Below are 11939 nucleotides of genomic sequence, written 5' to 3'. Positions count from 1 at the left end.
GATCCTGAGAGGAGTGGTGCAAGTAGTAGATCTGTACCAGTACAGAGGGAGGGACTGAGAGGGGTGTGAGTAGTAGATCTGTACCAGTACAGAGGGAGGGATCCTGAGAGGAGGGGTGTAAGTAATAGATCTGTACCAGTACAGAGGGAGGGATCCTGAGAGGACTGGTGTAAGTAGTAGATCTGTACCAGTACAGAGGGATAGGCCGAGAAGTGTTATGTTTCAGTAAGATTGGATTTTTAGTATTTTTGGCAATGGTTATTAACTGTACTGCAGGGATGGAACGTAAAGTCGCAGAACATTTAAGTTGTGGCAGCTGCAGAGAGGTATGTGGGTGTGTGAGACTTGACATCAGAAGAGTTATAGGGTGTGTTAAGTGGTGTCCCATCAGATGTAAATAGTGGAGTTGGGTGGTGTTATTTAAAAAATATATATATATATCAATTGTGAGTGTTATATGGTAGGGTATTTGTTCATGTATTTTTTTCAAACAAACTATAAGGGAGTTCTACTCCAGTCTAGATGGTGGCGGTAATGCAACATGTATTGGATGCCAAACGCCGTTAAACCACACCGAAGAAGAAGACGCATTTCCGCCAGAAGCACGACTCTACGCTGATACGACGCTCACGAACATTTTCTGCCGCATCTCATCAACCTGACCAAACGCACTCGGGAAGTGGATGAATGTTTCCGCTTGCTCTACGAGACCTCGCCATTTCATCAAGTTCTTCTCGGCTAAATAATTAGCTACAGGAAATCAGTTCAAGGTAACCTATTGCTAATTTCAAAAACATGTTAAACGTGAGCTTGTAGCACGGTCTGTAAACTAACGCATCACACGATTAAACGGCAGTGGTTGCCGCGGCCTGGCTTTGTTGTTCCCCCAGCTAGCTACATTTAGCGATAAACCACTCGTTAGCTAGCTAGTAACATCTCCCGTCCAACCCGTTTGTGTCGATAGCTAGCTAACAAACTAACATCATTTCGGGGTAACGGTTGAAGTGACTTTTACTTAATAGTGAGTCATCTGTCGTCCCATTGTGAATAAACTGACTGTGGCGAGGAATTAGCTAACTAGCTAACCAGCCAACCGCCAGCTCATTGTTTAGCCACATATAGCTAAACAAAATGTCTTTATAACTACAGCAACGTTAATCTGAACCACTAGGTAGCTAAATTGGCTGGGTTAACCGTTGCTAAACTCTTGCTATCTGTTATGAAAACAGCTAATCCCTGAACCGTTTATCACAACTTCTTAATTTGCATGATAACGTTATGTCGACAACTTGTAGTAATTGTATTGTTTCTATCAAAATAATGGCGCTGTGAAGCAGGCACACAAGCGTTTCGCTACACTCAAAATAACATCTGATAAATAGGTGTATGTGACCAATACAATTTGATTTGAAGAATAACTACATTTCTTCCGGGTCACGGTTTTTGTTTGGAATCCTTCAGAATAAGAGAGTCGTCATGTATACTTGTGCAATAAGGCCAGAGGAGGTGTGGTATATGGCAAATATACCACCGCTAAGGGCTGTTCTTATGCGCCACGTGGCGTGCCTGGATATAGTGGTGGGGAGTCGAATCTATTCCTTGTTAAGCTTCGATTCCACTAAACTCCTTAAGGAATCTATTTGCTGTAGTCTACTTTGAAGACAAACTCACAGCAAAGAAAGAGCGAGGGGGAGAGAAAGAGATGGGAGGGGGCACAGCCAGAACCATGCATTGGTAATCAAAAGATGTAGGCTATCGCAATACTGTAGTATTACTAAGTTCACTAAAGTAGGGGCTATCGACACACTCTAAACACATTCTAGTGTTTTTCATAGTGAAGAGAAAGAAGAGCCAGCGAGTTAGACAGCGGATCGGGACAGACACAACCGTGCACATAGGCTATATCTTGGTTATCTGTCTCGTCTAGAAATGCATCATAAATTCACCAAAAGTATATATTAGGCTGTCAATGACTGGTTAAGCTATTCTTCATGGTGCCAGTGTATTGAAGTTGAACATAGCCAAATGCATCAGTTTAATTAGCCCTAAATATGCATTAAAGCGTGTTTTGGGAGTCGAGCAAGAGTCGGCTCCAACCGCAGGGAGAGTCGGCTCCAACCGCAGGGAGAGTCGGCTCCAACCGCAGGGAGAGTCGGCTCCAACCGCAGGGAGAGTCGGCTCCAACCGCAGGGAGAGTCGGCTCCAACCGCAGGGAGAGTCGGCTCCAACCGCAGGGAGGGAGAGTCGGCTCCAACCGCAGGGAGGGAGAGTCGGCTCCAACCGCAGGGAGGGAGAGTCGGCTCCAACCGCAGGGAGGGAGAGTCGGCTCCAACCGCAGGGAGGGAGAGTCGGCTCCAACCGCAGGGAGGGAGAGTCGGCTCCAACCGCAGGGAGGGAGTGTCGGCTCCAACCGCAGGGAGGGAGTGTCGGCTCCAACCGCAGGGAGTCGGCTACCTGGACACAGCCCTTGGCCATGGGCTCCGGAGTGGCGCAGTGATCCAAGGCACTGCATCTCAGTGCTAGACGCGCAACTACAGACACCCTGGTTCGAATCCAGCTGTATCACAATCGTCCGTGATTGGGAGTCCCATAGGGCGTTGCACAATTGGCCCAGCGTCATCTGGGTTTGGCCGTCATTGTTAATAAGAACTGACTTGCCTGGTTAAATAAAGGTATAAAAAAAACTTATGCTATTATAAACTGGTTACCAAAGTAATTAGACCAGTAAAAATGTTGGTCTTATCATACCCGCGGTGTACTTAAGGGATAATCAACAAGGGTTATGTCTATGGAAAATAATGAGTGACGTGGAAGGTGTTTTCGGGAACTGATAAAACTGCGTTGATTATCCCTCTCATACCATGGATATAATTTAACACCATTTGCCGGTAGAAATGTGTTCAACATCCAATGAAGTAGCTAGCGAGTTTTTCTGGATAGCTACAGTAGTTGCTGTGGTAACGAAACAGACTTGCTTGTTTAGCTAACCAAACCAGCAGTCCTAGCTTGCTGTTATGAAAATCGAATTCAACAATACCAATACTGTTTTCAATTACACTTTTGCAGCTCAAACAAAACTTGTAAAAGTTAACTATAGCAATTTTATTATAAGAGGTCATCTTAAAGAGACGCTAATCATCTTAAATCCACTTGTTTCATATTGGACATAAATATTGCACCGTACATAATCGATTGCGTGTCCATAAAACCAGGGTCCGGCCTACAAACTAAAGTCCATAGCATACAAAACGGAAGAGTTTGACCCAAAGTTTAATTAGAGTTTTTTTCACTGGGGTATTAGTCGTGCAATTTTACATCTAACTACGATGTTTGGAGCAGTATTTCATTTGCATTAAAACGAGTCTGTCGTTGAATGACAACAAACCTTCTCCACAGTTGACCAATCACAGACAGGGGCGCAGACTTTGGATACTAGACTTCAGCTTGCCTCAAGAAAATTGTGTGCGCTCGAACAGTCAAAAGAAGAAAAAAACCATACGAACACCAAAACGAACAAAAATGTCATCAAAATATAAGGGCAAATAGTTTCTACTGGGAAGCATATGGCAAGCTTAAGGGATGGTTGATTGATCAAGAGCATTGTCTCTCCGTTGACCCAGTCAGTCAGTTAACAGAACCAAGACGTTCTAAGGAAGGTCCAATCATTTCTTGTTAGACCCAACTTTTCTGAATATCAATGACGATCTGCGCGATGCGGAAGCTGTTGGCAAGTTAGGGACTTTGTTGCTGCGTTTAGAGTTTGTTGACCCCTCGTTATTTTTCTTGATTTTAGTCTAGCGACAAATTCAGCTACTTTTTTTTAGGCTGCCATTGGGAAGTTTTCTATGGTTTTGATTAGGGATGCACCGATATTACATTTTTTTGGACAATATCCGATATTTTCCTTGCCTTAAAAAAAAATATATACCGATTTATTTTTTTAAATTGCGGCCTTTGAACTATATGAGTTGTTAAATAGTTGAAACGCACACAGTACGTTATTTTTGGGGCGTTTACGTGTGTCCCCATTACCAGTAAAACATAATCAAAACCTAATTATTTCATTTACTTGCTGTGCTGTTTCGTTCAGTCGTTTAATTCTCAACCGGGATTTCATCATACATGTCAAGCAGTAAAGTTTCAGCTCTGTCTGTCCGTGGCCTCTCTTCCTCGGTGCGTCACTGTCACTGTGTCTGTTTCCATCTTTTCCAGCTGTGTCTAACATTTCACGTAAACCCTGTTTCTTGTCTGCATCGAAGTAGCGGGTCTTGTACCTAGCATCGAGCATGGTGGCGACACAGTAAAGAGGCTCAGAGAGAATGCCACCGAATCGCTTGTTCACAGCCTCTACTAGAGTACTTTTCCAAGTTAACCCCACAGTCTGTTGGCATTTTTTTTTGAGCAGGCATGAGAACCAGCACATTTTTTGAGCATGCAATACGGCTTTCCTCAGTATGAAATCCTTGTAGACCCACTTTGCTGTCAGACTCGCTGTCATCGCTGGTCTAAATGTCAGTCGTGAAGCAAATGGCAGTGAAAACGCTACATCGGTGGCATGATAAAGCCTAAATAACTGTTGAATATAGTGGTATGAAAAAGCCTAAAGAACTGAAATAACTTCATAAAGTAATAATGTGACTTTACTGAAATCTAGGACCGTCTCCGACTAAAATAACAATTTAAAGTAAAAATCTTGGTCGACCCAGAGTTGCCTGTTCTTTTAACTTTTCCATGTATAGACGGACACATCCTATGTGTTTTAATCAAATCATCTATATTCATTTAGCTTGTCTGATGCTTTAAGCACACTGTTTGATTAAATAATGAACACACACAAATTACTAGAGGGAGTCCAACCAGCAATTTTTTGAATGTGGTGAGCCAGGCTCCGACTTGCTGTACTGTGTTTTAAAAAAAAATGTAAAAAGATTGCAAGTGAGACTAGCCCCTGTTGTCTCTCCTCCCTGCGGCAGTGACCACCACAGAACATAGTGTTTATCGCGCTGTCCGTGTGGCTTAAACTGCGACATAATTTTAGCCATTTCTGACTGAACAGTAATGTTCGCAAAATCCCCCATTTTGTTTAGGATAAACATTCCCTATTGGTTTCCTCCCTCAATTTTCTTAGACAATTAAAGCAAGGGCTGTTTCCTTGTCTCCTCAAGGGGTACGCGCAACGCCGTCGGGGGTACGCCAAATACAAATGTGATTCACATTTTTTTTTTTTTAAACAACTGTACATTTATATTTCCAACGGGGCTATACATTTGGACGAGATTTGTTTCTCGCCTGAGTAGCCTCGTTTCACTGCCAAAAATGTTATTAAACCATCTAGTGTTCAGCGAAATAACAACACAATGTCAAATATACAGGTAAATAATTAACATCCAATCACAATAACCGTTACTCATCCAATCACAATAACCGCTACTCATCCAATCACATTAACCGTTACTCTCTAGCGCACTCTTGCGCAGACATTTAAAAATGAAACATGACCATTTGAAAAATAAGCCACGGGAGTTTTTTGAGCGAGAATAAAGACAGTTTTCGAGTAGTAAGACATGTATAAAAGCAACAGATACCATTTTAATAAGAAGGTGCTAGAAGTGTCTTATATGGTGAGCTACTGAGTGGATAGGACAGACAAGCCCCATACTATTGTGAAGGACTTCATTCTTCCTGCTGCTGGGACAATGCTGGAGGAAAAGGACTCAAAAAAAATATATACAGACAATGCCTCCATCAAACACTGTTTCACGACCCATCAGTGACACGGCAGGAGATGATTTCAAACCATTACTACTTCACATAAATGCCAGTGAATTCTATGCGTTACAGCTGGATGAGTCAACGGAGGTGGCGGGCCTGGCACGTCTGTTAGGTTTATGGGGGCTCTTGGCAAATCGCACTGTTAAGACACGGATGCCCGTTGCAACCACGTACCTATGTGAGAGTGGATTCTCGGCCCTCACTAGCATGAGAACAAAATACAGGCACAGACTGGAAAATGATTTAGGACTGAACTCTCTACAATACAACCCAACATTGCATAGTTATGTGTATCCTTTTAAGCACATCCTTCTCATGAACAAATAAGGTTTTATATGTAAGATGGTTAAATAAATTGATTGATTATTATTATTTGTGCCCTGGTCCTATAAGAGATCTTGGTCACTTCCCACAAGCTGGGTTGTGACAAAAACGCACTCATTCTTATGTTTAAAACATTTAGTGTGTGTGTGGCAGGCATACAATGATGGCAAAAAGCATTTGAGTGTGCGCTGACCCTGGTGCTAGAGGGGGTACGCAGCTGGAGGTTGAATGTTTGAAGGTGTACGGGACTATAAAAAGTTTGGGAACCACTGTCTTCGACTGATGGGACTGTACCATCCACACCATTTGTCCACTCAGACAGGTGTGAATCAGAGTCTTGTACACCATGATACAGTGCATTCAGAAAGTATTCAGACCCCCTGAATTTTTCCACATTTTGTTATGTTACAGCCTCATTCTAAAATGGATTAAATACTCCCCCCCCCCCCCCATTAAAAGTAAAACATACCTTATTTACTTAAGTATTCAGACCTTTTCCTATGAGACTCGATATTGAGCCCAAGTGCATCCTGATTCCATTGATCACGCTTGAGATGTTTCTACAACTTGATTGTTGTCCACCTGTGGTAAATTCAATTGATTGGACATGATTTGGAAAAGCACACACCTGTCTATATACGGTCCCACAGTATGCATGTCATAGCAAAAACCTAGCCATGAGGTGGAAGGAATTGTCCGTAGAGCTCCTAGACAGGATTGTGTCCAGGCACAGATCTGGGGAAGGGTACCAAAACATTTCTGCCACATTGAAGGTTCCCAAGAACACAGTGGCCTCCATCATCCTTAAATGGAAGAAGATTGGAACCACCAAGACTCTTCCTAGAGCTGGCCGCCCGGCCAGGTGACCAAGAGCCCGATGGGCACTCTGACAGACCTCCAGAGTTCCTCTGTGGAGATGGTTGTCCTTCTGGAAAGTTCTCCCATCTCTGCAGCACTCTACCAATCAAGCCTTTCCGGTAGAGTGGCCAGATGAAAGCCACTCCTCAGTATAAGGCACATGACAGCCCGCTTGGAGTTTGCCAAAAGGCACCTAAAGGACTCTGACCTAACCAGATTGTCTGGTCTGATGAAACCAAAATTAAACTATTTGGCCTGAATGCCAAGCGTCATGTCGGGAGGAAACTAGCCACCGCTCATCACCTGGCCAGTACCATCTCTACAGGGAAGCGTGGTGACAGCATCATGCTGTGGGTATTTTTTGTCAGCGGAATTATATCAAAATAGTGGTAGCAACTTCCTCTGGAGGGGTCCTTTAACTTAAAACCACCTCTTCCGAGCAAACAAATCAAATCAAATCAAAACATATCTATCTATTGTGATCTAGTGTGCCTGAAGTCGGATTAAATCATTTTCCATCAGTTAACTCGCTTAGATACATTTTTGTCTTTTCCAGAGCTATACCACGATCAAAGGTTTGAAAGTCTCACACTGAACTCTTTCGGTCTCCTCTTTTTATGTATTTTTTTTATTTTTATTTTTTAGATCTACCCAACATACCATGTCTGGCCCGGGTTCTGGATGGGGTGTTCCAGCCCAGAGAAGCTCACAGCGGGCTCCAGAGTTGCTGTTAGTGAAGCTGGGGGACTGCAATCAAACAGTGGAATTCAATGTGATTGTCAAGGAGGAGGAGGAGGAGAGAGAAATCAATGAGGGGGAGGAGGAAGAGCGAGAGGATGACAGGGACTCGGTTGACCCAGGTAAATTCAGGCTAACATCCTCTTTGGTTCAGAGAGGTAAACTACAAAGCAATGAGTTGGTCAGCTAACTTTGATAAACAACTCAAAATAGATATTGGTTTTCTGGTTCATTAAGAAATGTAAACTTAGGTTTTTGGTTGTTGAGTTAATTAGGCCATGACGATGTCTATCATATCTTTAAAAAAAGAAGTTATTTATGAATATTTGGGCAATTTAGCTGGCGAACTCATTGATTCTGGTTTGTAGTATAAACCCTCAGGCTTCTGTATGTGTAAGAGGGAAGGCGAATGCCAAAACAAAAATGTCTACAGACCAATGTGCAATGCATCGTAATTCAACAATTGTGTTATCTATGTGTGATGCAACAAGCCCATTGCAAAGTATTTATTTCAATACTCTGTTAATTATAATGACTGAATCCTGCATTATTAAACTTAAATACTTTGTTTCTCTCTGTCTGTTTCTTATCCTATATCTGTTCATATTCTGACAGGAGAGAGCCCCAACCCAGACTCAGTCAACAAGCCCAGTTCCACAGCATCAATACTACCACCTGGTTGTGGGAGTTACCCCTGTCCTCAATGTGGAAAGTGTTTCAGTTCCTCAACTCATCTAAAGAATCATCAAAGAGTACACACTGGAGTGAAACATTTTGACTGCTCGGCAGGTGGGAAGAGTTTCAGTGAGAAAGTAAACCTTAAGAGACATGAGAGAGTACATAGTGGAGAGAAGCCTTACCACGGCACCACGTGTCGGAAGAGCTTCAATCACTCAGGAAGCCTTAAGGAACACCAGCGACTACATACACGGGAGAAACCTTACCACTGCTCTCTTTGTGGGAAGTGTTTCAATCGAGCAGGAGACCTGAAAACTCATAAGAAATCACACAGTGGAAAGAAGCCTACCTGTACTTTCAATGTGATTGTCAAAGAGGAGGAGGAGGATGAGGATGAGGAGGATGAGGAGAAGGAAATCGATAAGGAAAAGAGGGAAGAGCAGGAACCTAGTGGTGTAGTTGACCCAGGTACATCAATACTATCTGGTCGTGGTCGTTACCCCTGTCCTCAATGTGGGAAGAGTTTCAGTTCCTCAGGTAATCTAAAGAATCATCAGAGTGTACACATTCGAGAGAAGCCATTCCACAGTGCCACATGTGGGAAGAGTTTCAGTGTAAAAGTAAACCTCACAAGGCATGAGATGGTACATAGTGGAGAGAAGCCATACCACTGCACCAAATGTGGGAAGAGCTTCATCAATCATTCTGGAAGCCTTAAACATAAAATAGTACATACAGGGGAGAAGCCTTACCACTGCTCTCTGTGTGGGGAGGGATTCACTCAGCTAAGAAGTCTTAAAAGTCATGAGAGAATATCCATTGGAAGGAAGCCTGCCTGTGCTTTTAATGTAATTGTCCAAGAGGAGGAGGGAGAAAAGAAAGAAGTTGAGGATAAGGAGGACAATAGCGGTGTAGTAGACAGTGCATGTCGGAGCAAAAAACAAGGCACGAGGTCGAAGGAATTGTCCGTAGAGCTCCGAGACTGTATTGTGTCGAGGCACAGATCTGGGGAAGGGTACCGAAAGATTTCTGCAGCATTGAAGGTCCCCAAGAACACAGTGGCCTCCATCATTCTTAAATGGAAGAAGTTTGGAACCACCAAGACTCTTCCTAGAACTGGCCGCCCGACCAAACTGAGCAATTTGGGGAGAAGGGCCTTGGTCAGGGAGGTGACCAAGAACCCGATGGTCACTCTGACAAAGCTCCAGAGTTCCTCTGTGGAGATGGTTGTCCTTCTGGGAGGTTCTCCCATCTCTGCAGCACTCTACCAATCAGGCCTTTATGGGAGAGTAGCCAGACGGAAGCCACTCCTCAGTAAAAGGAACATGACAGCCCGCTTGGAGTTCGCCAAAAGGCACCTAAAGGACTCTCAGACCATGAGAAACAAGATTCTCTGGTCTGGTGAAAACAAGATTGAACTCTTTGGCCTGAATGCCAAGCGTCACATCACCATCCCCATGGTGAAGCATGGTGGTGGCAGCATCATGCTGTGGGGATGTTTTTCAGCTGCCGGGACTGGGAGACTTGTCAGGATCGAGGGAGAGATGAACGGAGAAAAATACAGAGAGATCCTTGATGAAAACCTGCTCCAGAGTGCTCAGGACCTTAGACTGGGTCAAAGGTTCACCTTCCAACAGGACAACGACCCTAAGCACACAGCAAAGACAACCCAGGAGTGGCTTCGTGACAAGTCTCTGAATGTCCTTGAGTGGCCCAGGCAGAGCCCGGACTTGAACCCGATCGAAAATCTCTGGAGAGACCTGAAAATAGCTGTGCAGCGACGCTCCCCATCCAACCTGACAGAGCTTGAGAGGATCTGCAGAGAAGAATGGGAGAAATTCCCCAAATACAGGTGTGCCAAGCTTGTGGCGTCATACCCAAGAAGACTTGAGGCTGTAATCGCTGCCAAAGGTGCTTCAACAAAGTACTGAGTAAAGGGTCTGAATACTTATGTAAATGTGTTATTTTAAATAAATTTGCTAAAATTTCTAAAAACCTGTTTTTGCTTTGTCATTATGGGATATAAAAGTGACTATGAAAACTATTTTTTTTAGCCGTTTTTAGAATAAGACTAATGTAACAAAATGTGTAAAAAGTGAAGGGGTCTGAATCCTTTCCGAATGGGTTGTAAATGAACGCAGCTTCATTAAGGCAGTTAGATGCAGTTTATCATAGCGCAATGCTCTTTATTACGGGAGACAGTTTTAGAACTCACCACTGCATTCTCTACCAGTAAATTGGTTGGCCCTCTGTGATGTCATCACTGCATTCTTTACCAGCAAGTTGGTTGGCCCTCTGTGATGTCATCACTGCATTCTCTACCAGCAAGTTGGTTGGCCCTCTGTGATGTCATCACTGCATTCTCTACCAGCAAGTTGGTTGGCCCTCTGTGATGTCATCACTGCATTCTCTACCAGATGTTTGGTTGACCCTCTGTCACGTAGGTAAATAAATTGCTATGTTTTAATTTATAAAGCCCTTTTACAAAAAGTCTCACCGTACTTAACCTGTTTACCACATCCGGTCTCAGGGATGGTTAACTCTGGAAACTCCTTTGGTCTCTACTGAGTTCGGTACATCAGCTTTTAGTCTTCTTGCACCTTATTTGTGGAACAATCTTCAAAATTTTGTTAAATTTGATGTTTTGTTGCTGCTAAGGGGTCATTCAGAAAGCTGATTGAGGACCTTATAACTGATTAATGTTTATTTCTGCTTGCATTTTGTATTTATACTGGGGGGAGAAATATTAACGCAACATGCAACAATTTCTAAGATTTTACTGAGTTACTGTTCTTATAAGGAAATCGGTAAAAAAAAAAAATTGAAATAAATTCATTAGGCCCTAATCTACCCGAACAATGTAATAGTCTGGTGGCCATTTGATGAATTGTTCAGCAGTCATATGGCTTGGGGTTAGAAGCTGTTAAGGAGCCTTTTGGTCCTCGACTTGGCGCTCCGGTACTGCTTGCCGTGCGGTAGCAGAGAAAACAGTCTATGACCTGGGTGATGAAGTCTTGGACAATTTTATGGGCTTTCCTCTGACACGCCTAGTATATAGGTCCTGGATTGCAGGAAGCTTGGCCCCAGTGATGTACTGGGCCGTGCACACTACCCTCTGTAGCGCCGAGCAGTTGCCATACCAGGCGGCGATGCAGTCAGTGCAGCTGTAGCTCTCCATGGTGCAGCTGTAGAACTTTTTGAGGATCAGGGCACCCATGCCAAATCTTTCCAGTCTCCTGGGGGAAAAAGGTTTGGTTGTGCCCTCCTTACGACTGTCTTGGTGTGTTTGGACACTGATAGTTCGTTGGTCATGTTGACGCCAAGGAATTTGAAACTCTTGACCCGCTCCACTACAGCCCCATTGATGTTAACGGGGGCCTGTTTGGCCCGCTTTTCCTGTAGTCCACGATCAGCTCCTTTGTCTTGCTCACATTGAGGGAGAGGCTGTTGTCTTGGCACCACACTAACAGTTCTCTGACCACCTCCCTATAGGCTATCGTCGGTGATCAGGCCTACCACTGTTGTGTCATCAGCAAACTTAATGATGGTTTTGGAGTCTTGTTTGGCCA

At 43.7% G+C, this 11939-nt stretch overlaps 1 protein-coding gene across 1 annotated transcript; it reads left to right on the top strand.

The window, feature by feature from the left end:
* Nucleotides 1-652: 652 nt before the first annotated feature.
* Nucleotides 653-10365, top strand: LOC139370059 (uncharacterized). Its single transcript, XM_071109369.1, has 3 exons — nucleotides 653-770; nucleotides 7600-7814; nucleotides 8308-10365. The coding sequence occupies exons 2-3, from the start codon at nucleotides 7616-7618 to the stop codon at nucleotides 10299-10301; spliced, it is 2193 nt and encodes a 730-aa protein (XP_070965470.1). The 5' UTR covers nucleotides 653-770; nucleotides 7600-7615; the 3' UTR covers nucleotides 10302-10365.
* The last annotated feature ends 1574 nt before the right edge of the window (nucleotides 10366-11939 follow it).

This window comes from Oncorhynchus clarkii, chromosome 17 (genome assembly GCF_045791955.1).
Source record: "Oncorhynchus clarkii lewisi isolate Uvic-CL-2024 chromosome 17, UVic_Ocla_1.0, whole genome shotgun sequence".
NCBI lineage: Eukaryota > Metazoa > Chordata > Actinopteri > Salmoniformes > Salmonidae > Oncorhynchus > Oncorhynchus clarkii.
Note: the sequence above shows the minus strand (reverse complement) of the source record. Positions and strands in the feature narration are given on the sequence as shown.

Coding starts and splice junctions, on each gene's coding strand:
- LOC139370059 (XM_071109369.1), top strand. CDS start 7,616: ATGTCTGGCCCGGGTTCTGGATGGGGTGTTCCAGCCCAGAGAAGCTCA. Junction 7,815..8,307: donor CAGGGACTCGGTTGACCCAG/GTAAATTCAGGC, acceptor ATATTCTGACAG/GAGAGAGCCCCAACCCAGAC.